This window comes from Drosophila montana, unplaced genomic scaffold, assembly GCF_035044405.1.
Source record: "Drosophila montana isolate Dmon_TW-CO22-7 unplaced genomic scaffold, ASM3504440v1 contig_1964_1, whole genome shotgun sequence".
NCBI classification, from domain to species: Eukaryota; Metazoa; Arthropoda; class Insecta; order Diptera; family Drosophilidae; genus Drosophila; species Drosophila montana.
The window spans coordinates 10,622-38,218 of record NW_026996881.1 but is presented as its reverse complement, the minus strand read 5'-3'; the positions used below and the strand labels follow the sequence as shown (position 1 = coordinate 38,218).

Sequence of the window (27,597 nt, the reverse complement as noted above, 5' to 3'; positions counted from 1 at the left end):
AATACTAATTTAAGTTAATATTTATTTATTTTCCAAAAGAACTGAAAATGGGACTAGGTTGGCGCCCAAGATTTGTACACAGCCTTAACCCTATTGAGTTTCAAATCGGGCCTTAGTTAACTGCCTGCTGTTGCTGGACCGCTGCGTCCTGGTCATCTGTCTTAAGCATCTCCTTTATTTGGCTGGTCAAGTGGACCATCAGGCGACTCTCGTTGTGATTGAAGAGGTTGCTCTCCGTAAGACCGTCCAGTATGCAGCTGCGCATCTCCTCCGCCTCGTAGCACAAGGCAATGCGATTGTTAAAGTGCGTCGACCGTTCCGCAACGGGCAATTCGAACTCGAAGTCCCTATTCTCGAATGTCAATTCCGTGGGACACCACAGGCTGTTCAGCTGCAAGGATTAAGGTAAGAATTTGCTTTATTTTTACATTGTTAATCCGAGCAACTTACGGTCGCGCTGCCTTTGGTGCCACGTATGGTGGCCGTGTTCTGGAGCTCCTGCTCGGCGCTGAGCACCAGCCGAGCTCTCCGATTGCCCTCAAAGATCAGTTCAATGTTGGCTGCCACATCAATGCCCTCGCGATTGAGCTTGCCCGATACCTTCAGACGCTGCGGCACCTCTCGATAGACCCACAGCGCCAGTTGTATGCCGTAAGGTGCCAAATCCTTGGCGACACCTGCGTATGACGCCGCCTTCGGCGAAGCGATGGGCAGCGGCCAACCCAATGTGCAGTCCACTGCGAAGATCCTACCCAGCTTACAGCGCATGATCTCATGCCGCAGAATATGGTAGGCGGGTATGCAGCGCGGCCAAATACCCTCCATTAGAAACAAGCCGCGGGCCCTCGCCTTCCCAACCAGCTCCACCACCTGCTGCTCAGTCATGCCCAGCGGCTGCTCGCACAGCACGTGCTTGTCATGGTTGAGCATCAGGTGACACAGTTCACAGTGCATTGCATTCAGCGGTGATATGTAAACGGCGTCTGAAAAATTACAAATATAGCTACTCTCATTTTTCCAATAGATAAACTCTATGCCTTCAATTTTAATATATTTTAATGGTGTTTTAATAATAATAATAGTAATAATAATAATAATAATAATAATAATAATAGTAATATTAATAATAATAATAATAATAATAATAATAATAATAATAATAATAATAATAATAATAATAATAAAATAATAATAATAATAATAATAATGATAATGATAATGATAATAATAATAATAATAATAATAATAGAAAGAATAATAATAATAATAATAATAATAATAATAATAATAATAATAACAATAAGAATAATATCAATAATAATAATAATAATGATAATAATAATATTAATAGCAATTTGGCAAGATAGCTTCTTTTTATGGAAGATTATTTTATATTTATCTATTTAAAGTAAAATGGAAAGACAACTGACTATTCCCTACTTGAACTGAACCGATTTCCATCTTTATATCTTATAATAAAATATTTAATAAAAAAATGTTCTAGGCTTAAAATGTGTTCTTTAGCTCCATCCGTATTCAGTTTACTCACCCACATCTGGGCAACGTGCCAGATCCTCGAAGCTGGTGTAAACCCTGCGCACACGGTGCTTGTTGGAAAAGGAGAGCGCCTGTGATCGATACGCGTCCATGCAGGAGGTGATGCTGTGCCGGTGCGCGGGCAGGACGCTCAGGGCCGTGGCAAAGTCTTCGGCCATGAGATTGACGGGCGCAATGCCCCAGCGTAAGGTCCGTGGCGGCTCCTCCTCGGCGCCTGTGCTCTGCATGCGATGTGGGCGTGGCCTGATGCCATCCAACTGTCTAGCTGCCACCAGAGCTGCGGGCGAGGCAGGGAGCCAGATTAGCGGAGCAGCGCCTTATACAGCGAAAACTATGGAGGAGGAGGAGACGGAGGAGGAGGAGGAGGAGGAGCGTCGCGTAAAACTCATTTCATTCATACAATTGCAATTGCATGGTTTGTCTTATTTTTATATATTTCTTTTTTCCACGAATTGGCGAAATTGCGGGTGTTGGTGTCTGTTGTATGTTGTATGTTGCTAGTTGTATGTTTGTATGTTTGTATGTTGTTTGTTGTTTATCCCCAACTGGTTACTGGCTGCCGCTGGCCAGCCGGCGCAGTCGGTCGGGCCGGGAGACGATGTGTGTCGGACTGCCCATCTACGTCGAAACGAAGACGACGATCGCATTATGTGGCGCGGTTTAGTGCGCGCCAGTCTCAGTTCCTCCATAATTAGTCATATTTGTTTAGCATCAAAACTTGTGAATGACTGCGGATCAGCGAGACTTGCCTCACAGAGATGAGCACGTGCCAGCCAACACGCGTTTAAACATTTAATCCAATAGCCTCACTAGATTACCAAGAGTCCAATCAAAATGACATCGATTATAGCTAAATGTGGTCTACTTGTATCGGATTCTGTACAGCTGATTCGACTTGATGCTGCCTTCAAAAAGGTTCGCTGTCGCCAGGCTGAACTCAGTTTAAATCTATATATATTGATATATTTATCTATATTTGCTTTAAACTTATTTATATCTTCTTGTTGAACCCGGAATTCCAATTTATTGTTTACTGTGAATCGCATCTTAATCGCATAATAAATAAAATAATAATATTTGGACATATTTGAGCGATATCCAGCAACAAGGCATAGAGTAATTGGCTCTTCCCACAAATATAATTTATCTAATCTAAATTAATATATATAAAATATTTTATAATATTCCACAAATGTTTTTAGTAGAACGGACTATTATAAATTATTACAGTTTATAGGACATTTTTTATGACCTTCAGGAAGTCAGAGTAGCACCAAAACCAAGTTTTTTGTGTAATAAAAATCACGTTTTGTTAGCAAATTAAGTTTCGCAAAGTTTCAGGTAATCAGCGAAAATTACAGCTTCTTTCGATATATCTAACATAATATATTGGAAGCGAAATATTATATTAAATTGCTTTCCAATTATTATTTTTATTCGAGCTAGCCAAAATGGAATATTTAAAATATGGAAAGGTCGCCAAAACCAGCATAAAATATCTATAAAGAATAGGACTCTTAACTCAGAATAATGTTTAGCTTATTAGATAAATTGAGAAATTACTAGAACTCGATTCGAGTCTTTGAAAATGGATTTCCCTCCCAGTTAAGCTAATTTGTAATAAAAGTAAAATTGAGCGAAACAGCTTGATTTTTTTCCTTTCTTATTTATTTGCCTTAAGACAATAAGTAAATTTAGTTAGCTTTAATTAATTTAATAATTGTTTTTATTTAATTTTTATTATATTTGACTTAATTTGTATGTTAGCTTGAAGTTGTACTTATTTAATTTATCGATCCGGTAGATCGAGAATATGCACTCTTTTAACTCTTCTTACTGCTCGACTATTATCTGTTAGATTTATGGCTAGTTTATATTGGTGTATGTATTTTGTACTAATTTGATTTATTTCTTCTTTTACACAAGGAATTTGTAGATCTTTGTGTATGATTGCATTATTTATGTAGAAAGGAGCATTTCCTATGGATCGCAATAATCAAGTTTTTGAATAAGTTTTGTTTTTGGAAAGGCAGATTTACACCATATAGAGAAAAATTCGCAAATTTTAACCTTAGCGTTTTTCTACCTGGATAGGCTAGGTTATTTTGGTGGCTGTGAAGTCTATCAATGTATTTTGTACTAATTTGATTTATTTCTTCTTTTACACAGGGAATTTGTAGATCTTGGCAGAAAGGAGCATTTACTATGGATCGAGTATTTATTTATTATTGCGTGCTTGGCTGTTGGCGGAGCACGACAGAGCACGACACGAGCCCAGCTCGATTGGCTGTGCGCATCTGGCTGGTCCTGGCCAACTAAGGCGCTCCACGTTGACGGCCATTAGGCGGCGCACTTTACGCTCCACGCTCCACGCTTTACGCCTTACGCCTTACGCTTGTACAGTGCGTTCTGTCGGCGCTGGATTTTCACTTTCTTTTAGAAACTGAACGGCAGTTGCTGCTGCTGTTGTTTGTTGTTGTTTTTTTTCACTTTTCAATAATTCGAATTTCGAATGCGTGCAACAATGTGGCCAGAGAGCGCAGTCTGACGGCGGCCGTAGGCAAGCCAAGCACATGAAACAAAAATTTGTTTATCTAATTAGCTATGCACCGGGCGACAACAACATTTCACTCCGTCTTATTGTGGATCGGTTTTCGCTAGCATTAGCATGCACATCACGGCACGGCACGGCAGGGCAGGGCAGGGCAGGTGTACAAATCGAAACTGCCCTAACCCAAATGCAAAGCAAAACCAAATGAAAGTGTTCTACGCACTGCGCCCGGAAGTTGTGGGTGAAATTATTATTATGGCCAGTGAAAGGTTGCCTAATTTCTGGTCGTTAAACGTGCGCTCCGCTCGGCTCGGCTTCGGCCTGGCCTGGCCTGGACCCAGACGGCAAAGCCAAACAAATTTCTTGTGCTTCTTCTGCTGTGATGAGTTTTTTTTTTGCACGGCGACATATCCATTAAAGCCGCACAGCGCACCAGAAAGAAAAAAGAAGGAAAAACAAATTTGCATGCTGACAACATAAATCGTTTCGCAAAATATTTAACAAGTCAGCAGCAACAGTTGAAATCAATAAATTTATTGATACAATTTATACGCAGCGAGGATGGCAGCATGCAACACGCAACACTCCGCTAATTAGAGGGGCAGCCCCCCCCCCCCCTCCCCCCCTAACCACCAACCCGCTGGGCAGGAGGTTGTAAGAAAACTAAGCAAGTGCTCAACTTGGCTGCATGCATCAATTTCTCATGCAAAGAGCAAAGCCGACAAAAGATGGGGGAGATGGGGGAGGGGGGAGGCGGCGTGGGGGGTGGTTGGTGCTATAGTTAGAGGGAGGCAGTCGATGCTCATTTTTTGTGGGCGTGCCAAGTTGGGAGTCAAAGTCATATTTGCGCTTACAGCTTGCATTCTTTTGTGAAAGTCATGGTTTGTCAAGTTCGTTGCCTAAGTCTTTTGTTTTATTTGTTGTTTTTTTTTTTGCTTTCTCTGGCTGCAATTTTTGTGACATTTTTGCAACATTTCGCTTTAATTAACACATCAAGCTAATGAGCTGCCCCCAAAAAGAGGGGAACCGCCAACAATATTGAATGATTGTTTTTCTTATATTTTATCCGTGATTTCTTGTTGTTGTTGTTGTTGTTGTTGTTGTCAGCGTAAGCGCTTTTAATGGCTTTACAAGTTTTATGCTTGTCTCAAGCCTCGACGTCTACAAAACTCTTTGCATTTGCAAGGCACACACCCAACAAGAGATCGACAATAGTCATAGCCCTGGCATTGGCCTCATGACTGGACTGTCACAGTTGTTGTTGTTGTTGCTGTTGCTGCTGTTATTTGCCTTAAGCTTTTAACATATTTTTCAATTTCAGCGCCAAAAAGAAATGTTTATTCAGTCAAATGCCAAAGATTGCTTTTTATGCAACACACACAAGACATGCCAATTGTTATTGTGCGCTGTCCATGCAACAAAAGCGAAAGCTGATCAGACGTTGACCGCCCAGTTCGCAGAAGAAGAAGAAGTAGCAACACTAAAGCAGCAGCAAAAAAACAACAACAACAACAAACTTCTTGCCAACTTAGTTGAATAAGTTGCGACTGCTTCATAGCTCTTAGTCCAATTTTCAGATGCCTGGGTTCAGAGTATCCTTAAATATATATATATATATATATATACTATTTAGAATATATATAAATTTATAAGCAGGCAACTTCATCTTAATCTTCGGTCTTTAAAGAACTGTAGGATGATCCTCAACATTGTCTTTCCACATAAGTTGATTACCGCCCCTTGTTCCTGATTATTTGGTTCTCCACTGAACTCTCTTTCCCTCTTAAAAATCTGTGCTTTCAAGATACCTTTAAGAATTTACAAATCCCGCTATGAATAGGGACATAGCATGCCGGGCAGGCTAAAAGATCTGCCACCATGGGGAGGGTTTCTCATTTTTTCCTTTACCCTTAGCTCCGCAATATTATTCAATACATTTTGAAATGCCTATTGAGAGCTCACCTCTCTCTCTCTCTCTCTCCATCTCATTCTTTCTCTCTCTCTCTCTCTCTCTCTCACTCTCTCTCTCGCTCTCGCTCTATTCGATTCTCTTTCATTATTAATTTTTCCTATTTCCATTTAACTTTATCCTATTTGATTCCAATTATCCGATATAATTTTACATTTAACTTTACTTTTAATAGTTCCTTAACATTATTTGTAATTTATCTTTTTTTTACCATCGCCTTCCTCTTCTGTGATTATCTGGCTGGACGGGAATAATAAAAGATCCCCATCTTGTAAGCGAAGTTATCTGATTTTTTCGTAATCTGTTTTGGCTTTTAGCTTCTGATTGAAATTAAAAGTTTTTGAGAGATTTTTGAGTCTCAGCTACTTGAACATCTTCAAAGTGGTTTTTGAGTTAAGTGTTTGAAAGACTCTTGAATGTTTTACCTGTGGCACTAATTAGCATTGGAGTACATGAGGAATACAATTAAGCTATCTTTTAAATCGTATTAAGCGTAAAATTGTCTCCGGCTTGTTGTATTTGATAATCCCCAAGTAGACAACTTCATGGTCAGTCCATGCACTCAGTCAGTCAGTTAGTCAGTCAGTCAGTCAGTCAGTCAGTTAGTCAGTTAGTCAGCAACATGTTGCAGTGAAAAGTGAGTCTGTTTGCATGAGAAGGAGATGTGGAAGGAGCGAAGCAACTAACCAAAAGCCAATGCCAAAGCCAAAGACAGCGGCAACAAACGCGAAAAGACGACAACTTTGGCGTCTGCTGACGACGTCGACGTTGCCGGCAAGCTGCGACGACGACGGCGACAGCGACGCATTTATATTGATTCGTTTTGGTCAGCAGGCAGCGGCAGTGGCAGTGGCAGCGGCAGCGGCAGCGACAAGTGCAGCTGGCAATTGCAAAGTAAACGCCGCTCGGCTTGTCGTCTGCGGCTTGGGTTGAGGGTAGGGGGGGAGGGAGGTGGCGGGGGTCTGGTGTCTGAGCCTCTGTCTCGGCCGCTTGTCTGGTTCGTTGTACTGCGGCAGCGACGCTGACTGCGCAGCGCACACAGACGCTTCTTGGGCAGTTTCGAATTTGAGTTTTGGCCAAGACAACGCGAAATCAGTTAACAAACGGACGCGTTTTGAAACGGATGCGCCGCAGCAACTACACGCAGATCTTGAACGAAGCGAGTTTCCTGCTCCTCGTAACGGTGCGAATGACTCTTCGGTCCCGGGCCCAAAAGTGTGTGTGTTGGTTGCCTCGCTTAAAAGTGAAATTTACTGAATGAAATGAAATGAAATGTTCGCTAGCCCCAAGCAATTGCCAACGGAATTGGGAATGGGAATGGGATAGCGTTAAAGCCAAAGTTTAATAATTCGCTTGTGACTATATCAGCCAGTCAAGGAAATGACTGCACATTTTTTAAACGCCGAGTGTTAAATCCAAAACCAAAAGAGAAGGATTATACGATTAAGTAGGCTCTATAGATCTACAACCCATCAATTCTGTTATTGTGTTCATTTCTCAGCGCCCGCATTGTATGGTAAATATTTAATTACAAGATTATATCTTCTGGCATAGATTAGTCAGTTCAAAAATTGTGATAACACGTAAAAAAGTTTACTAAGAATGTTATGGTAAATAGAATAAGACTGATATTACTTTACTTTATGAGTGAGATATTTAATATTAAAGAAAATAAAGTCTTCAATTTAAATATAAAAAAAGAGTCAAAGCTTAAAGGGCAACATTTCTAGAAGTTTACGAATAAATAGTGTTGGTTAATATTTCATATAGTAAGCTGTGCAGATCTAAAATGATGTAACTTTTAATTTCAGTTTCTTTTTATTACAAATTAATAGAAGATATTTTTTCTTGGATCTGTTTGGTTTTTTATAGATACCGGATCGAGATTCGACTAGTCTACTATCTACTGATAAACAGACTTTCCATAAAAGTAATAGTAAAGTTTAAGAATTTTTATAGGAGAACGAAAGTGAACTTTGGTTTTGCTTTATTTAGTAATTTTTCTTGACACTCACAACTCTCTACAAGAAAGAGGGTGTTAGCAAAGTCAGTTGATGATACAGTCGGCAGGTTCTTTATATACCTAGTTGTTTGTTCGAATTTATAGCAAAAAAAAACGTTGACGATTAAAATTGGTTTGGTTTTATATTTTTGCGGTTCGAAAACTCATTGGCCTATGATTAATGTAAATGTTTTCATAGTAAAAAGTTGCTTCACTTATTTCTTTCATAATTATAAATATAAATAAATAAATTTATATTTAACAATGACAAAATGTGCATTCATATAAAGGAGCTAAAGCAAAGAATTAGGAAAACGACTTGCTTCCACAAACTCTTATCGATAATTAGTTCTATCGATTGTGTTCGATATATGCTTCCTAGCTCACGAACAACTATCGGTTCGGTTCTTTCGTGTTGACTTTTGAGCTAACTCTCAGTTTTAGCGACGGATGTTGCACTTTCAGCGAAATCGAATGCGCAGTGCGCAAAGAATTAAGACGCTGCTCATCAGCCAGCAGCAGCAGCTGCGTCGATTGCAACAATTACAACGAACACAAAATACGCACACACATCGCTAATACGCAGCGTTGACAGCGCAAAGCGCCAAATGTTCGCGTTCAAGTTGAAGGAAAAGGAGACAATGACAAACACTTGCGACTGTCGATTTGTCCGCCTCTGTGTGCGTACGTGTGTCCGTGTGTGTGTGTATGTGTGTGAAAATGCTGTTGTGTGTATTTATCTTTCACTTAAAGCGAAGATGACATTCTTTAAATGAAATTAACTGCTAGCAGCAAAAGCAACAACAACAATAACTGTTGCTGCTGCTGCTGCTGCCGCTGCTACTGCTACTGCAAATGTTGCTGCTGCTTTGGCTGCAATTAGTATTTGTCTTTGCTAATACGCTGCCATGTTGGTATGCATCCCCCGTTTTGTTGTTGTTGTTGTTGTTGCGCTTGTTGTTGACCAGTTGCTGTTGTTGTGGTCGCTTTTTATGTCACGCATAAAAAGTGTCGCACACTTGAATGAATCTTTTGACTATAGTTTTGCTTGTCACTTAGTCGTCGTCGTTGTGGTTGTTTGTATGTTTATTGGTCTGTTTGTTTGCTTGTTGGTTTGTTTTTTATTCAAGCATTTACAGCCCGCCTCATTGGCTTAAGCGTTCACTTAACAGCAGCCGTCACTTTGCATGCATCCCGCGGATTCAATTGGTTTTTGGGTTGGGCCATTGCCTGGCTCCGCTGCACTTTGCAGCGCTCAAAGATGAAGTTGCAGATAGTTTGAAGTATCGAAAGTACATTAAACACATATGAAAACATGGCCCATACCCAACACTGGCAAACCAAATACCCCACACGTAGCCACACACATAACATATTTAAGTCGATCTACCGCACTGATAAATCGCTTTTGCATCCGATTCACGATCCTAAGCGAAAATGGGATACAATATATTTTCACTGAGTGAAAAGCTAACTCTACTTGCAAAGATTACCAAACATGTTTATTGATATTAATATTATACCTCATTCCAAAATGTCTACTTTAAGGTTCAGATAACACCCAGTGAAGAAAAGTATTCCCCTTAGTTATTTCATATTGGACAAGCATTAATATACAACATCCCCCAAAATATTTTTAGATAAATCTTTAAAACTCTATGCAAAGCAAATTTAATTATTTTAGCTCTAAACCTGAGGAAGATTTCGACAGGCGTAAACACATATTTTAAACACTTTACCGTACCTTTGTTTTAATTCCCCGACAGATATTTTCAAAACTAATGAAATCTTTTCACTTTGCGAACGTATATACTTGGATGCAGGTTACAAATTAACGAAAATAAATATAATTCATTTGTCTTTTTATATAAACTTGATGGAATTTGAAGCTAAAAAATGGATTAGCTGGTTTACTTGATACAATTTAAATACCAAAATTAATACAAATAAAAATAAAAATAGTAGCAATAATAATAATAATTGGCTTATGCTGCAAAGATTTTTTAAAAAAGGTTTATCATCAGTTATAGGATCTTATATGTATGCCCAATACATAGAAAATACAATAGAAAAATCGACACAAAGTTAACTAAAGCAAGAGTTGAGCTTCTTTACATTATCAATGTATAATTTCTTGCAATATCTCACAAATAATATTAAACATTTTCTGCTTTGCCTGGTAAGAATTATGCCTTATGGTGACTTACAAAAATATTGGTGTCTAATCTGGTCTAAATAATATACGTTAGATCATCGACAGCTACAACAGCAGCTGAGAGTCGCCAGCTGGAAGACTCGAGAGACACTTCCTGCACTTCGTGCTGGCTTTTAAAAAAGAAACTCGTTTAACGACCAACTCGCAGCGCATTCATGTAAATATAATAAAAGTCAATTAAATAACACAAAAGCTGTGCATAATTAAATGTATTATGCAAAACAAATTGCAAGTGCGGTTAAATAACACGAGGATAGTGTGAAGACTGCCTATTACTCCAATTAGGCTTTTTACTGGCACAAGACTAGGCCCAATTTAAGTATTACAAGCGAGTACTACCCGGCTTTGCACGGGCCAGGTTTTCACTACAAACTCCATATAAAAATATAACATCAAGTTTTCCCAGTTGGAGGTGTTTACGAAATTGCTGAAAAACGAATTCGTTAGATTCTTATGTGGAACAAGCTTTGATAGCATCTATTCCATTCGTCCATAAGGTTCCTAGAGCAGCTCTTCCGTTTGTCAGGATAAAAACTTTTCTTATATAGCTAAGTTATTATACCAAAGGAATAAACGAAGACAATGCAAACAATTCAAATACTCGTAAAATAACAGAACAGAAAGCGAAGCTGACACAAAATATTCTCCAGTTGTGGATTATCTTAAGCCAGATCTACTTTAGCTGAATTACCTCTTTTCTTCTCAGGTAACTTCTCTGTTCGTTATTTAAAGTGTTTGTTCGAAATTCAATTTTAGTTTAGTTTATTATTTAGTTTATAATGCAAAGTTTTTATTTAGAGAGATGTGGCATTTACTTAATAACTCTTGCGGATCTATATTTTTTCTGGTGTTCAATAATCCTCAAATTTGTAGTACAGCTTTTTACGCAGCTCTTTGATTTGGCATTAAAATAAAAGTAATTACCGCCAATTCAGTGCATGCTTCGCCCCCAAAATAATAATCAGGCATCCTCGCTCGGTGGCCGTCGGTGAATTTTATTTGATTTTAATTGCCGGCCGTGCTGAGATGTTTGCCATTTAATGGCTTTATTTATGCGTGTAGTAATCAACTTAATTTTTACGATTGCCGCCGTGCAACAACGACAACAACAACAACAACAACAACAACAACGACAACAACAACAACAACCTGTGGAGCTGCAAAATAAATGCAAATTTTTTGTTTAATGTTTCAAAATCGAAACACTGTGCAAAAGTTTCACTTTCAACGGGAACGCGTCCGATGACAGCGCGGAAAAGCGGAACGAGATCGTCGAGAGCTGAACGTAACCCTAAGGACATGTCCCAAAACAAAAAAAAGGAACAGCAACAAAAAAACAAAAAAAAAAAACGTTGAGACCATTTCAAGGGGACCACCCAAAAATAAAAAAAAAAAGCCCAAAGCTGATATCTCATGCGATATGATTTTTAATAAAGTTGTCAGTTATGAGTGGGTCGACCCTCTTTCTCTCGGCAGACAATCTCTGACACATTGGTACAGCTTGTAATCAAAACTTGACACAACTTTGAGAGCACAGAGTCTTATTCAAAAAAATCGAGGAAGAGTGCACTAGTCGTGAGACTGAACCGACTGAACCTAGCTTCCTTCCAAAGACCCACATACCCATTAAAAAACGGGTATTCATTAATCGGGCAGTCCAGAGTCCGGGTAATGGATCACTCTTGTTTTGTTTTTATCACGCCTGGAGCACATTTATTTATAAGATTTCTAATTTATTTTTATCTTATTAGGATTTCTAATTGAAGTTTTTAATTTAAACAACAAAATATTGTGAAGCCAAAAATAAAAAACCAATTACGTAGAGAAAATCGTATAGAGAAAATCTAATATAGCTACAGATGATGATCAAGATTTCCAGTTCTAGAGTTGATTTATCAATTGTGTACCAAGTTATTAGACTAATGATATACAATGGGAGAGTATATATCATAATTTGAGCCCCACCAGAGAATATAGAATACTTTTTGATCAATTAATAATTAAAAGTAATTTTAAGAGCAAGTCAAAGTCTCCGATATTGATAAGCTTTCGAAATGAATAGCAAGTTTGCTGTCTAAGTCTTTTGTCTATTTTCATCCTCACTTCTCACGGCTTAATAAAAATCCTCATAAATTGTAGAACACTTGGAATGAAATACTCCCTGAACACAGTATCACATAATATATATAGATAATGTCAAGAAAGAAAAAAAACCATTTTATCGACTGCAAAGCGAGTTTGTTGCCCGAGTCTTTGGCTTGTAATCGATCGATTGAATCATCAGGAATGCATAACAAAACATAATTCGCATTTACATTTGCAGATAACCCGCGCCGTTCCATGATGATTAGCGAACGCCACAAAACCCTCAATTTGGTAACAATAATTTCTTGCTGGCTTTGCCTGTACGCCGCATGCCCCGCCACCTGTGCGGCTGACGAGGTGTTCGAGGTCTTGCCACAATCTGTGGCAGCAACAGCGACGGGCAAGAGTGGCAGCCAACAGGATGAAGTGAATGGCTTGGCGTTTGTAACGCCCAATGCGACAACAGGTGAGCGGGAATATGGGTGCCAGGTGCGGTGTGCGGTGTGCGGGCTGCTGCTGAAGAGCTGCCAATGAACCGCATGAAATGCCGCATGCCGCAAATATGAAAGATTTGCACTTTGATTTTGTTTTAACCGCCAAATGCCGACATAATTGACACGGCCACAAGATCGCGAGCCGAGACGAGACGAGACGCAATCAGCACCTGTCCAGCTTTTTGCTCCGTTTGAGCTGCCTGAGCGCGTGAGGGGCTGGAGGATCAGGGGCTGGTGGCTGACTATTGGCTATTTTAATGGCCAGCATTAGGAGATCGAAACAATTTTAACGCAATCATGCGCGCTATTTTAATGTGGTGCAGCCAAATGAAAGTGAAAACGACTTGAATAGTGCCGGCAATTATGCAAGGATAAATGGCCAAAAACATATTTGCCGTGGCTTCCAGCTGCGACTGGGAGCGTAGGCAGCGAGCCGCCCGTCAGCGGCATTTAATCTTAGCCAATTTATATGCGTCAAGCCCAGCTGAAAAACCAATTGAGCCAAAACAAATCGAAAATTGCCAGCGCATGGCCAGCAGATCATTTCCGCCAAGTGCTCAGCTGCCAGTCGCGAGTCGCAAGTCGCGAGTCCAAGTTGCGAGTCCAAGTGCAGGTCCTCACCTTGATCGACGTCGCATTCAAATGGAAAGCGATTTGTCTGGTTTTGGCTAATAACTTATACGACTAACTCCAAGACTTCCAGTCGGTCTCTCGGCTTCGACTCAGTCGCCGTCATCACAGCCGCCCCGTTGATCAGTCAATCAGCCAAGTTGTTTGTTTGTGGCTCTCTTGATTGCCTGGCTAAGGCTGATGCCCTCCAGTCATCTGGCTGTGATCTTCCAGGTGGTTGGCAAGTTCGCAAAGTTATGTCTGTTAGCCTGCGGCCTGTATCTTGAACTCTATGTGACTTCGGCCTGCCCACACTTTGCTTGGATTCCAAGTTAGCTGCAGGAGGAAGATGACCCCCACGAATCAAGGGGTCAGCTAGCAGAGCAAACAGATAAGTCGACCCTCTAACTTGATGTTATTCTGCAAAATTTTGCGAAGTTTTTTCTCAAGAGCAAAGCACATTTTTCATCGCAAGTATGAATATGAATATGAAGTATATGAATGCTTTTATGATGTGCAATTTATTGATAGTATAAAATTCAGTTCGATTTGGAAATATCGGCTTCAAATTGATTGGGATATTTATGCTCCCTGCGGGATCTAATCTATCTGGTTTATATATAGAGATTCTTTAAAAAAAAACAGTTCTCAGCTTTTGCGGGAGATCTTAGCCAGGTGGGAAAGCCACCTGCAAGCCATTTGATGGGAGGGGGATTATAAAAGCTGCACAAGTTCAACCAAATTGAAGAAGCTCTTCATTCATTTCAGCACCTCGCTTGGATCCGAACAACAACAACGAGTGGCGACCTTTGGGCCACGGGGATCCGCTGCAAAAGGATCCCACCTATGATTACAGTCCGCCCGCGCTGGATCGTGTGCGCTACTGGGCGGAGAACAATGCGAGCAGTTCGGATGCCAGACAGAAGCAGCTGCCGGCGGAGGTGCTGCGCAACAAAACCAAAAGTGAAATCCTATTGCTGGGCGTACCCGGCGAAAGGGAGCGCTCCCGGCCGAAGCAGCCCAAGCAGCCGCAGGCCAAGTACGCGCCCATCCGCAGAAGCTACTATGCTCCTCCCCAGCAGCAGCAGCAACAGGTGCAGCAGGTGCAGCACATGCCGCACACGCACCTGATGCCGCCGCCAATGCTGATGAAGGGCATGGGTCATGTGGAGTATCGCCATTCGCCGAGCAGCTCCTCCTACATGAGCATGAACATGGGCGGAGGCGTCTATAGCTCGCCCGGTAAACAGTCCAGCTCCACGCATTACTACAGCAGTCCGTCGGCGGCGACGACGTCCTGGTTCAGCCACTCGCCGACCATGTCCGAGATGCCGCATCGCATGAGCTACATGGACGCACATCACCAGGAGTCCATGCAGCACTATTCCCTCTCCAGGCCGCAGGCCGTGAGCTATGCGCCCAACTCAATTCATGCGCACTCGACGACGGGAGCCCGCAAGCCCTGGCTGCACGAGCTGCTGCAGAAGGAGCTGGTGGTGAAGTCGACCATGAAGCAGCGCATGAAGCCCACCATGCCGGCCACCAAGTATCTGATGGGCACCACCAGGCCGCAGCTCCCAGCCGCCAGCCCCACCACCCACGCTCCCTTGACCTATTCGCCGGTGACCTTTGTTCCCGGTCCGCCCACTGTAGCCACGCCTACAACAAGCAGCACACGCCCAGAGGTCTATATCACGCCAAGCACGCTGATGTCCACCGGCAGCTCCGGTTTTCGACCCATGGTCGGGTCGACAACGACTACGACGACGACCGCGACGCCCATTTATCAGCGTCCGGAGACGACGTCAACGACGAGCAGCTCCCGGCTGATGATACCGCAGACGAGCAACCTGGCGCAGCGACCCACAGTGGCACCTGCCCCAGAACTAACCACCGATGCGCTCTTCTCGCACTACAAACAGCCGCCGAAGCCGCTGCTGGGACCGATGTACCTCATCATCGAGGGCCACTCCAAGGTCAAGACCTATGGCCAGAACGAGCTGGATCCGCACAGTCCCAAGATTGTGCCCGTCATTTCGAAGCGGGAGCCGGTGGTGCGCATTGCCGATCCCAACGAGCAGCGCGGCACCGTCGAGACCTACCAGGTCAAGCATTTGCATACCAAGACGACGCCGCTAACGACTACAACAACAACCTCCACGACGACGACGGCGAGACCAAGCACCACCGAGGGGAGTTCAATGAGTCCCAGCACAGAGATGCCGCCCGGTGGCGGCGTGCATGATCTGCTCAGCTTGCTGGACAACATGTTTGCCGATGCGCACGATATGGCCGCAACAAGCAGCACAACAGCGGGCAGCTCCTCCCTGGCCACGGCCTCGGCGAGCACCGTCTTAAGACCGGTGACAACAACGAAAACAAAGCTGCAGCCGCAGCTGCCGGAGCCGCGCATTGGCAGCCAGGCGGGCAGCATCGAGAGCCAGCTGGAGACGGAGGTCACAGACGGATCACAGCTCGCGACCAGCACGGAACCCGAACAGCCGCCGCGCGCCACCCGCCAGATCTTTGACTATGATCAATTGCCCGAGTCGCGCATTAAGGCCGAGGCCCCCGACGAACTTGACTACGAAGCCGATTATGATGACGATGCTGATGAAGCTAATGATAATGATAATGTTGATGGGGACAATCTGGAGGATGTGAGTGAAGATAGTCAACATAATTTACTCAAACGCATCGATAGATTCGTCGATGATGTGGATGATGGAGACGATGATTTGGACGATTTGATTGATGATAATGATAATGATGATGATGATGCTGATGCTGATGTTGATGCTGATGATGGTGAGCAGCAGCAGGCAGAGGAGAGCAGACAGCAGCAGCGGCAGCAGCAGCAGCACCATTAACATCAATAATAATATTTCTCTTAAAACTGCGCTCTATACCAAATCTATCAGAAAATTTTCTTATTTTTATTATTATATTTAAATGTAAATAACTAAGCTTTAAAGGAGTTGATCGTTTTTTTAGTTGTTAAGTGTGCAATAATTGACAATAAAAATATAATTTATGTTAGGATTATTTTTTAAATTCGCTTAAGCTATTCAAATGGTGCATGTCATTGCTAACGTAGAAAGCAGTTGCAGCGAATACATCCACCAGTTCGAAAAATCAAAAGTTGCTTTAGCAAAGACTCGGACCTCACACAGATCGAAACTATTGCTTGCAATCTACTCTTTTACAGTGCTCTGCTCTCTTCACTTTTGGCAACTGCAAAATATCAAGCCAACTGGATATTGTTGCGTGCTCACTGCGTTAGCTCTCTTTCACTATCGCGCCGCTTGTACCCGTACCCCCATGTACATGTAGATTGCCGCTCTGCAATTTTGCTTTGTTTATTTCTGTTTCGATTTTCCAAGCAGCAGTTGAGAATTTGACGTCGAAGCGAACGGTAAAACAGACCGCTTCCAACGTTCTCTGGAAGAAGCTCCATGCGCGTCGTGGGTGACAAATATCAACAACAAAAACACAGCTAAATTGTACGTCAAGTGCTTAAATTAACTTGAGAGTGTAAATTCCAGTCAAATTAGATTTACTAAAATTTGTGAGTGCAAAGCATCGCATTTAGCCGATGATTTTGTGCGTTTTATTTGTTTGCTATTTACAAAGCAAAACTTACCGCTTAAAGCGGTACTGGCGTTTTATTTTGTTTTCGACTTCGCTTTCGCTTTTGTTTGCATATAAAAGAGCGAGCAAGAGAGGGAGAGACAAACAAGAAAGCTAAAGTTGAAAGACCCATGCATTGAAGTGTAAAGTGTTGCAGTTTTCTCTCCTCTCTCTTTCCAATCGGAATACATTTACCTATAAGCAGCTACAAAAATTGCCCAAAACACGTGTAACAATTGTCCCTGTCTTCTGAGTCAGTTTATGTGACAAAACTCTAAAAAAAAAACAGCCAGCAACTATGCAACTCACCCGCACATTTGGACTTTGAAAGTGTGACTAAAAGTGTCAGCGCCGCATAAAATTCTGATCAGACTCTGTACGTACATATACAAATGTATGCGTGCGTGCTTGAATAACCTTGATTTGTCTGCTAGCGTCTTGTTAAAAAGCCACATTAAACATACGAAATAAAATGTTTTTGGTTGCTGGATGTTAGTTGTTGGTCTCGTCAAAACACAACAAAAACGAAAAAGAAAAAAACAACCAAGCAAACTTCTAAGCCAAAAGACAACAAACAGGTTCGGCGATCGGGCGTGCAAAAACACAAAAAGAGCACAGATAACGAGTGAAAGAGAGGACTGCGAAGAGCAAAAAGGGCATAATGCATAAAACGAACCTTTTTGGCCACAGCAAATCCAACTAGAAAAGTCAAATTGAACTATGTAAAAACAAACGCTGATATGCTTGTTACGAGAGTTTATCAGCCAAATGTCAGACATTGCTGATAGCGCTTCGGTGCGAGCAGACAGCAGACGCCGGTTGATAAGCCGCCAAATTCATATATTTTTCGATTGCGTCGCTGAGCATCCGTTAACATTGTAACATTGTAATGTAATAAGCGGACATAGCTGTTCGTCAGAGCGCCCACGCATGTGTACATATGTCTAACTAGATTTTCTACAAATATGTCCAATTTGAATTCACACAATGTCTAACGGAACTGAGGAAATTTAAAGCAATTCAAGCTTATCGCTGCATCTCACTTGTCTAGGCAGCGAAATTGACCTGCATTACTGACCTACTTTACCTGTGGGGCTCAGTTCTCGCCGAAAGACCGATTCGGCGACCGGTTTGCGACTGTAATTAGCTGGCCATGTGTTTCGTTTAATTGCTAGTAAACACAGAAAAAAATAAAATGTATATAAAAAGTGCCTCATTCAATGCACAATCAATTTTCCAGCGCATTTAGTCAACAATTACGTAATATGAGCATATACATATTTCCAATTGCAGGCCCCATGCCCTTAACAGGCACCTCTTATTGGACTGTATAAGACTACTGATATAAGATATCAAAATGTCAATGCCCCGCTTTATATTATAAGTAAATATGAACATAGCGTTCAGCCAAACCGCAGCACGCATATAAATCCATATACACTCATACATATAGACGCATGTGTATGTAAGTTGTAACTGCACATGTGCTGCTGCCCGTACAATTACACCGCAGTCTCATTTTTCTTCTTGTCTCTGATGAGCCATGAAGCCTACTTAATGAAGTCGCGTCACGATGACTCGACTTAATACACACACACACAAACACACACACGCACGCACACGCACGCATTGAATAATGCACGTCGAGCACATGAATACGAATTGCATTTAGTATATGTATATGTATGTATTCATATAAGACCAGTTCAATGCTTTCCCAACAAGATAAAGTAAAAAAACGTTTTATCTGATGTATGTAGGAGGAAGTGTTCACAAGGTGTGAAAAGCTGCGATATTAATCGACGGTCCTTATCATTGTTTACGTACTATAAATTTAAATAATCAAAAGTATTTTTATTCAATTAAAATTTTGTCTATTTTATTTTTGGTCTACAAATGACGTAGAGAACATTGTTACTCAAGCATTCAATTTCTGTGATAACCCAACCGAACTGTGATTCAATGATAGATTTCTTTAAAAATAAACCAGATCATGAATATATATATTCAATAATTGTTTAAACAAATTTCTAATCAAATCTTGTTTAGAGAAGGCGTCATAAATAATAAACAAGTTACGTGAATGCGGACGCATTTCGTATCAAAACTAAAATACATTTTTTAATACCATAGAATGCTTAGTATACAACTTAAGCATAGTCGTAGGCATGTGTGTGTGTGTGTGTGTGTGTGTGTATGTTTGAATAGGCCGCCATTTGTGAATGTATAACAAAAAGAGCCGGCAATCAGTTGGAATTTATTTAAGTGCATTAGATTAATACTTTAAACCAGCTGGCACAAAGTCATCCAATTTAAAAGAATGTCTAAAATTGTTTTGTTTGCCTGAATTTCTTTGAATTGTGTTAAACAGCAAAACAATTTAAATGGAGCTTTAAAAGCAGCTAAAGTTTAATTTAAATCCAATTAGCTTTTAGCTAAAAGGACGACAAATCTTGGAAACGGCTTGGGCCAATTCAAATTAGACATAAAGCTACTAAAAATATGCTTAATAAGCTTTTGAGTAAATTAGAAATTTAAATTAGAAAGCTTCGCAGCGTTCTTTTGATGTTCTTTTAATAACTAATCCAATGTTTAGTCAACATAAACTTAATTGAATACATTTGCAACCGAGGTTTAAAAGTTGCTGAAAGCACCGGAGATTAAGGATTCTAATTCAAGAAAATGTTAGTTGAGCTTAAAAAGCAACAAATTAACTTTAAAAGCGCTTGATATAAATTTGCAATTGGAAAGCTCAGTTTTTCATTTGAATTTCTTTCTCATAAACTGTTCTGCTGGATTAATCCATGGCTTTCACTTTAAGGCCATGTCATTGAGCAATACTTGGCAGGCATTAGAAGTCGTTTGCTTAATTAGAATTTGCATTGCAAATTGTGTGTGTGTGTGTGATCACCTTGCGTGTTAAACTACGAACTGTACCTAATCTCCCCCATCGCGTAATTCTAGAAACTGAGGCAAGCGCTTATCATAGTTCAGCTTGAAAGCCAGTTAACAGCTTCCAGTAAATTTATTGTATTGGCAAATATCTGTTTACCTGAACAACTGCCCCCCCCCCCTCCTCTCTCCCGCTCTTTCACCCAAGTTGAACTTCAACTATTGCGAAGCAGATGTGGTTTTATTGTGATTAGTAAAGGTCTTAAAACTTGGGCTCTCAAGTAAAACAACTGTGAAACTAATTTCGAAAGCAAAAATTTCGATTGTTTCGATTGTTGATAATGCGTTCTTTTTATGGAAGCGTGCCCCCTGAGTGCGAATAGTTTTACAAGCAACTTTTAAAGCAAATCGCCAATTTTTCTTATCAAATTATTGCATTTTTAGTGCCGAAAAAAATGTGCGCGATAAGATTTGATAAAAAAAAAAATTAGACCATTCGTTAAATGGGACAACTTGAAATGGAATCTAATCGAGGTTTCTCTTAACAAACAGCCGGGCAGCAACTGAGAGCCATGACAGCGACTAAAGATCCCAAGGAGCAGGGCCCAACGACAGCAACAGCGACAAAAACGCAACCGGACCAGAAGAATGGCTCAGCCGGCGGCCTAATGAAGCGTCTGCGACGTTCCGCCTCGGTGACGGAGCACAATCTGAGCAGCCTGCGGGATCGCAAGTCTACGCAGAATCTCTTCGATCAGCACGGCAATCCCATTGATCTCCGGCAGTATCGCAAGGTGCTGGACAAGGACGAGAACGGCAATGGCACCAGCGAAAAGAAGCTACGCTATAGACGCACCCAGAGCGTGACACGCGCCGAGGAGATTACCAACAAGGAGGCCAAACAGCGCAAGGCTCAGCCCGACAAACCGTAAGTGAACCTGTTCATAAACCCTTTTTGGGGCATCTATCTAACTGTCATTTTGCAGTATACATCGGCCCCGTGACTCGCTCTTCTCCTGGAGCTCGGGCTTCACCAATTTCACGGGCCTGGTCAACTGGGGTTTTCTGCTGCTCTGCATAGGTGGGCTGCGCCTGGGCTTGGAGAACCTGCTCAAGTGAGTACCAGCAATGTATACAAGGATTAAAGTGGCTTCTACTAATAGCTTGTGAATGCTTTGCAGATACGGCGTACGCATTAATCCCATTGACTGGTATTTCTTTGTGAGCGGTCGCAACGAGGGCGAAGGTCACAATGCCCTGCTCCTAATCATCTGTAGGTGTGCCTAGAAAGCCCCAGACGAACTACATTTAAAACCCATTCGTTTCTTTACAGACTCTTTGGTTCACATATCCCTGTGTCTGGCTGTCGAAAAAGGCTTGGCCCTGGTAAGTAGACACTCGCCTCAGGCTTTACTCACTTTGAAGCTTCCTTCTGCGCAGCTGTGCCAAAGGGCGTCCGAACATGTCCATTAACCTCCACATTTTGCTTCGGCGCGTTTTTAAAAAGGTCGATGCCAAAAGATCCTATTTCTAATTTGGTTGTTTCACAAAAAAAATTTAACCGCTTTAGACAGCCAACTCACAGCAGAGCGGATATAGTCTTAACTTGCTCCGAAAGTCCCTTTCCAGTAGAGAGTTCTAGGCGCAGATCATCATATACAGATAACGCTCGAAAATTAAAGCAAGTATCGCTCTATCTTTAAAAAATGAATCCATATAATATGGTCGATATAAATCCTTAAATCTTTTAAATGTATCAATCATATTAGAATCACGGCTGCAAATCCAGAAAGAAAATTCTCGGTGGTTCAATATACGCTTCGATTCTAGTCCCGTCCTTTAGGCTCGTGAGCCTGGTTCTTATTTTGAACCAACCCTTCTTTTTGTTTGACCAGGAGATTCCCTAAACCCAACGCCCGCTTGCGGTGCGCCCCATCAAACTTTTCTTTGTACGTTTCAAACATAACTATATATTGATTACAATATTACAATTGTTACACTTATAAACAAATCTTGTATGACAATTAATAATTCGTGCTTTGTGTGTATATGAGTAAAGTATGGTGTGTGTGCGTGTGGCAGACGCACCCGATTTGTGTTATGTAAAAACCTAGGCAATGCGTACTCCCGCCTGATCGCAATATTTCTGCAGCATTTGCTTGTATTCGGCATCAAGTGGTGCCAGCAATGTGGTCAGTTCTCCTTGTGGACGCCTTTGCGACAAACTGGACAACGAGCTGGCCAAGAGTTGGCGGGCATCAGTTACCTCGGCTAGGTGATCCACCTGCTTGGGTTGAGCAAATGTGAGCTGAGAGAAAGCTGCCTGATAACCCGGTTCGGCATCTACTACAATATCTGCCTCAGCGACAGCTGCATCGCCGTCCAAGTAGGGCAGCTTCTCTGGAGGCCGTTCGAACAGATCAATTAGTGCGTGAAGTAAACGTGGCCAGTACGCTGTGTATTGACCGGACACTAATTCGGGACATTCGGTGAGCAGTTTGCTAACGCCCACAGCGACCAATTTACGCTCCAGTTCTTTGCTGACCTTGGCCATATCCGTGATAAAGACGCGTTCCAGCAGCATGCCGAACATGCCCGGCTGAATATCCTCGATAAGTTGCACCAGGGGACTACCTCCAATTTTGACCACGTAGAAGCTGAAGAACACAATGATGCCATTCAGATACTTGGCGGTCTTTGACAGCGACAGCCGCTGAAATAGTAAGCCAAAGACTTGACGCATGCTTGACTGCAATTCGTCGGCGTTATAATAGAGCAATAGATTTTGTAGCAGATAAAAGCCTTCGTGATCATTCGCCTTGGATGCGATCATTTTTTGAAATATGCCCAGAATGCCATTCTAAAAAAATGCAGATTATTTAATGGGTGCGATTCATTTGTGCTTCTGCACGTTGTTTACCAATTTGCCAAGCGCTTGAATCTGTGCGGAGCCTTGTTTGATGAAGATCGACAGCAGGCGTATCAATGGCGTCACATTGCCTCGCCGATCCCACAGAGGCGGTGCCAGCAGGCAAGGGAACAGTGCCCAATAGGGTTCCGGTATGGGTCCAGTGTTCTCGCGCACCTCGAGCAGAACCGATAGCATTTGAAATACATAAGGCATAAACTCGGTGATGTCCTGTTGCAAGATGCCCTGGAAAACGGGAAATAGCGCTTCCTCAAACGAACTGACCGCTGAGGGATCTGCCTGGCAAACGATTCTAGATAAAACGCAAAATTTAATTCTTTTTCCGATATATTAAAAATTGTTGCAAACTTACTTAATGGAAAGCGACAACGTTTCGAAGAGGTAGTGATTAAATAGCGGGCGAGACGGATTCTTGGCGACAAATGTGAGAATTTCGGTGAGGCGCGGCAGAGCCACGGCCATATAGGGCATAGCGCCCGCCTGCAGCACATGGAAGCTCCGCATGATGGCTAAGCAATGAAATAACCAGATTATTTAATGGTCTTATGCATACATTTGTGACTCTAAGCTCACCTTTCATGACATATTCATTCTCCGCCGAACCAGTCAGCGCGAGCGTTGCAAACAGTCCGCTAACCAGTTGATTCGAGTGTGGAGCAATAACTTGTGGCCCGAACAAAAGCGCATTGCTCCCATCACGCATGGTCAGTATCTTCTCCAGCGAGCACGCAGCATAGCTGTGCACCACAATGCTCTCCGCGGGCAGATGGCGTATGAGATGCGGCAAACAGCCAGCCAGCGTCTGTGGTCCCAACAGACTACGAAAGACCATTACATATTTAATGGCAGCTGCTTTGAGCACTGGAAGCTCATTAACTGTGGAAGATAAAGTGTCGTAGGATAAAGAAAATGAATAGGTTACGGTCGCAGAAATCTTAAAGTAAATTTTAGTTTTGATAAAATTGTCCCACATAATCTAAACTTTCTGATAAAACACAATTAACCCCGTCTAAAGCTTAAAATATTATTAGATTAAATTAAAATTAAAGTATAATTACCATTGGGTCGCTCCAGTTCGGGCACAATGTGCTCGGCGCAGAACTGTGGCAACGGCACCAGCTCCGAGCTTTGTGTGATGCCATGTTTTTGGGTGCCACCGCGCGATGCCCATGAGGTGACCAAATAAATGGCGGTATCCTTGGCACGCCAATTTGACCTAGAGTCCTGCTTGTACTTGCCCAGCAAGATTTCCAGATACTGGCCAAATATACCAAAAATCTTTTGCTCGAAATTTATGGAGAGTGTCTTGACCAAATCACAGGCAGCGCGTCTTCGCGTATCAATGTCGGAGCCCTCAATGTCACGACGTATGTACTCATCCGGACTGTCCTCGAACAGTTCCTCGTCGGAAGGCCTGATGTCCAAATTGGGTATGACCACTTTCTCACATATGCGCGCCAATATCTCTGGATTCTCAAATATGCCGTGGTAATGCTTGCGCTCAGCGACAACCGAAAGAAATTGCAGCGCATTGGATACGAGCTAAATAATCAGGAAAATAATATTTACCATGCCATTACCATGCTGACAATTCACTTACCGAATCGTATTTTGTGTGCAGACTGGTCTTCACCAGCAACTCCCACACCGCAGTTACAAACTGTTCCATATACGGCTTGAACTCCTCGTCGTATTTGCGCGCATAGAGACAGATGTTCTCACAGACCTGGGAGCGCAAATGCTCCAATACGCCGGCATCCTCGTCGTCATCGGTGTGCAGAATGGCCACATCGACTGCCAGCTGTTGCAGGAATGCGCCCATCCATGTGCTCATGTTGTCCTCGAAGAACTCGGGCAGATCTTGCGAGTTGAGCGAAAAGAAAACCTTGTTGACCAGCACCAGAGAGCTATAAATGACTTTTAAAGCCTCAGCGTTGCCCTCGTGCAAAGTGCTTAGCTGCATGGTCGCCTGCAACAGATCTGTCAATGGCTTGGCCATACGGTCCAGTACAAACTTGATTTCTTCCCACAAGGTTTGCGATTTAAACTCGTAGCGATAACGCTTGAAGAGCGAATGCGCCGTTTGCAATATGCCGTTGATAACATTGAAATCGCCAGAGGCGAACTTCTCCACCATTTCGTCGATTAGCTGCGGCCACTTCTTGGGAAAATCATGTTTCCCGATGATGCTCACCGCATCGCTCAGTTGCTTCTGCAGCGCCGTCGGTGAGTGCAGCATCAATGTGACAATCAGCGTCTTGATCGTGTTGCGATCGCTCGCGTGTATGCGATCGGGTTCGTCGCTGTCCTCGTGCGCCGCCCAGTTTCGTTTCACGTAGTTCTTAAATGCAATGGCGCCCGCCACCCGAATGGTCATGTCCACGGTGGTTTTGTCGATCAGGTTAAGCAGCAGCACCGGATAGTTCTGTTGCAATTCCGTTGATTCCAGCAACTTTTCCGCTGCATGGTAAATAAATGTTATATTAGGCAAAGGCTTGCTTGCGAATGAGAAAGAGAGCGAAAGAGTGTTGCCCACCAATCAACTCTCACTTTTTTGCCGTTGATTTTGTAAACCGCTAAGGTGCCGCCGTTTTCCCGCGCGCGCTCAACCACCTTATGCTCCCTTTAAACTCACACACACACATGTTCTCTCATACTCACCGGGTCTGCGGACATTTGGGTCCGCGCTGAGCGTCTGTTGCAAATAACCGGCAAGCAATTGCAAATTGGCTTCGGTGACTTCCATTTCGTTGCTATGACTATTTATTTAAATTTGTATATCACGTTCGCTGTTGCGATTTTGATTGGGCTGATTGAACACTATTTTACAACATATAACGAAATTGCGCACACAAAGCAAATACGAGCAAGCGTCGTGCGAAACGATGGAATGACGAATGTGCCAACGGCGGTGATGGGTGTTTAAGCGATGATCGATAAATGAAGCTATCGCCACTGGCATTAACGATACATCGAGCGCGCAATAATATTGGTTCATTTAATAGCGATTAATAGGTGGCAATAATTTTGAAATCATATATCCTTTTTTTTTTGCAGGAAATAATATCCGAGGGCCTTGGCATGGTTATTCAGACTGTAAATATAATTGTATCGGTTTGTTTGCCTGTGGTGATTATACATTTTAAAGGCTCCGCCTTTAGCATAAGTAAGTATGCAGCTTGATTACTTTTTAAGAATTGTCTGTTAAAAAGTATTATCGCTTATAGTGGGTGCAACAACTGTGTGTTTCTATTATTCTGTGCTGTTCCTGAAACTCTGGAGTTACGTGCAGACTAATATGTGGTGTCGGAAGACCTACTACCAGCGGCAGCAGCCGCGTGAGCGACGACCAAGCATCAGTCTAGCGGAGCTCAGTAAGTGTTTTTCTTATTCAAAAAGTTATTTTCTGATTATTTTGAAATTTAGAAAGAAAACATCCCAATGGTGGCGACGAGGACGAAGATATAACCAAGCTGGTACAATATCCAGAAAATTTGAGTTACAAAGACATTCTGTACTTTTTATGCGCACCAACTCTTTGCTATGAGCTCAATTTTCCCCGCACTTCGCGCGTTCGCAAGCGTTTCTTACTGAAACGTCTGTTAGAAGTGCTTATTGGCGTGAATGTGTTAATGGCCTTGTTCCAACAGTGGATTATTCCCTCGGTGCGCAATTCTTTGATACCCTTTTCTAACATGGACATGGCATTAGCCACTGAACGTCTGCTAAAACTTGCGGTTAGTATAATTATCTTTTACTAGATATATATCTGATTTTATTTAAAATATACCATTTTACTTTCAGCTTCCTAATCACTTGGTCTGGCTGTGCTTTTTCTATCTGTTATTCCATTCATTTCTGAATGCCATCGGCGAAGTACTAAACTTTGCCGACCGCAATTTTTACTGTGACTGGTGGAACGCCAATAATATTGATACATTTTGGCGTACTTGGAACATGCCGGTGCACAGGTGGTGTGTGCGTCACCTGTACATTCCCGTCGTACAAATGGGTTATTCGTCTCGTCAAGCATCCACGATAGTGTTCTTATTCAGCGCCTTTTTCCACGAGTACCTGGTAGGCTTCCCGTAAAACTTTTTCTGCATTACATATTTTATTTATACATTTTCCTTGTGTTGTAGGTATCGGTACCCTTACAGACCTACAAAATTTGGGCATTCCTTGGTATGATGGGCCAAATACCGCTATCAGCTATATCGAGGTATATTGAGCGTCGATTGGGTCCACGCATGGGCAACATTATCGTTTGGGCGTCCATTATCTTGGGTCAACCACTGTGCATTATGGCGTATTATCATGACTACGTCGTAACACATTTCCAGAATGCGCTTAATAGCACTGACCATAGTTAGACTTTGGGTAATATAATCTGGTCTGTACTTTTTTAATGATAAGCCAAATGCAAGTTGAGGAAACTTGATGCCACATACAAGTCAATTTTGTAGTTTTGAACGAGAAGTACTGAGTAACATAAATCGATTGTTATTTAATGCATTTGTTAATGATTTTAGGCATTATGTAAATAAAGAGAATGGATATTGAGTTGCATTAGTCTTAAAATTTTATTTGCCTTCGTTTTGTAACTAGTTCTATTAGACTAGATCACATTTGGCGCTCCGCAACAGCAGTTGCCTTTTGGCGAT

The 27,597-nt window shown here is 42.2% G+C and overlaps 4 protein-coding genes across 4 annotated transcripts; 2 read left to right on the top strand and 2 right to left on the bottom strand.

Annotated features, from left to right (window-relative positions):
* Window positions 1–8: 8 nt before the first annotated feature.
* Window positions 9–21,603, bottom strand: LOC135426147 (trans-1,2-dihydrobenzene-1,2-diol dehydrogenase). The gene is made up of 4 exons (XM_064679147.1): window positions 21,423–21,603; window positions 1,550–1,834; window positions 451–983; window positions 9–391 (listed from the first exon to the last, which is right to left on the bottom strand). The coding sequence occupies exons 1-4, from the start codon at window positions 21,484–21,486 to the stop codon at window positions 113–115; spliced, it is 1,161 nt and encodes a 386-aa protein (XP_064535217.1). The 5' UTR covers window positions 21,487–21,603; the 3' UTR covers window positions 9–112.
* On the top strand, window positions 1,891–16,352 carry LOC135426157 (mucin-2). Its single transcript, XM_064679161.1, has 3 exons — window positions 1,891–1,972; window positions 12,618–12,845; window positions 14,251–16,352. Exons 1-3 carry the CDS (start codon window positions 1,891–1,893, stop codon window positions 16,350–16,352), a joined length of 2,412 nt encoding a protein of 803 aa, XP_064535231.1.
* mdy (midway) lies at window positions 16,832–27,496 on the top strand. Its single transcript, XM_064679146.1, has 10 exons — window positions 16,832–16,985; window positions 20,557–20,932; window positions 20,991–21,119; window positions 21,186–21,277; window positions 21,338–21,390; window positions 25,991–26,099; window positions 26,161–26,307; window positions 26,360–26,670; window positions 26,738–27,010; window positions 27,076–27,496. Exons 2-10 carry the CDS (start codon window positions 20,577–20,579, stop codon window positions 27,304–27,306), a joined length of 1,701 nt encoding a protein of 566 aa, XP_064535216.1. The 5' UTR covers window positions 16,832–16,985; window positions 20,557–20,576; the 3' UTR covers window positions 27,307–27,496.
* Window positions 21,959–25,826, bottom strand: Cse1 (chromosome segregation 1). Its single transcript, XM_064679145.1, has 7 exons — window positions 25,595–25,826; window positions 24,534–25,393; window positions 23,992–24,475; window positions 23,507–23,809; window positions 23,286–23,442; window positions 22,925–23,225; window positions 21,959–22,864 (listed from the first exon to the last, which is right to left on the bottom strand). The coding sequence occupies exons 1-7, from the start codon at window positions 25,677–25,679 to the stop codon at window positions 22,115–22,117; spliced, it is 2,940 nt and encodes a 979-aa protein (XP_064535215.1). The 5' UTR covers window positions 25,680–25,826; the 3' UTR covers window positions 21,959–22,114.
* Window positions 27,497–27,597: the final 101 nt, after the last annotated feature.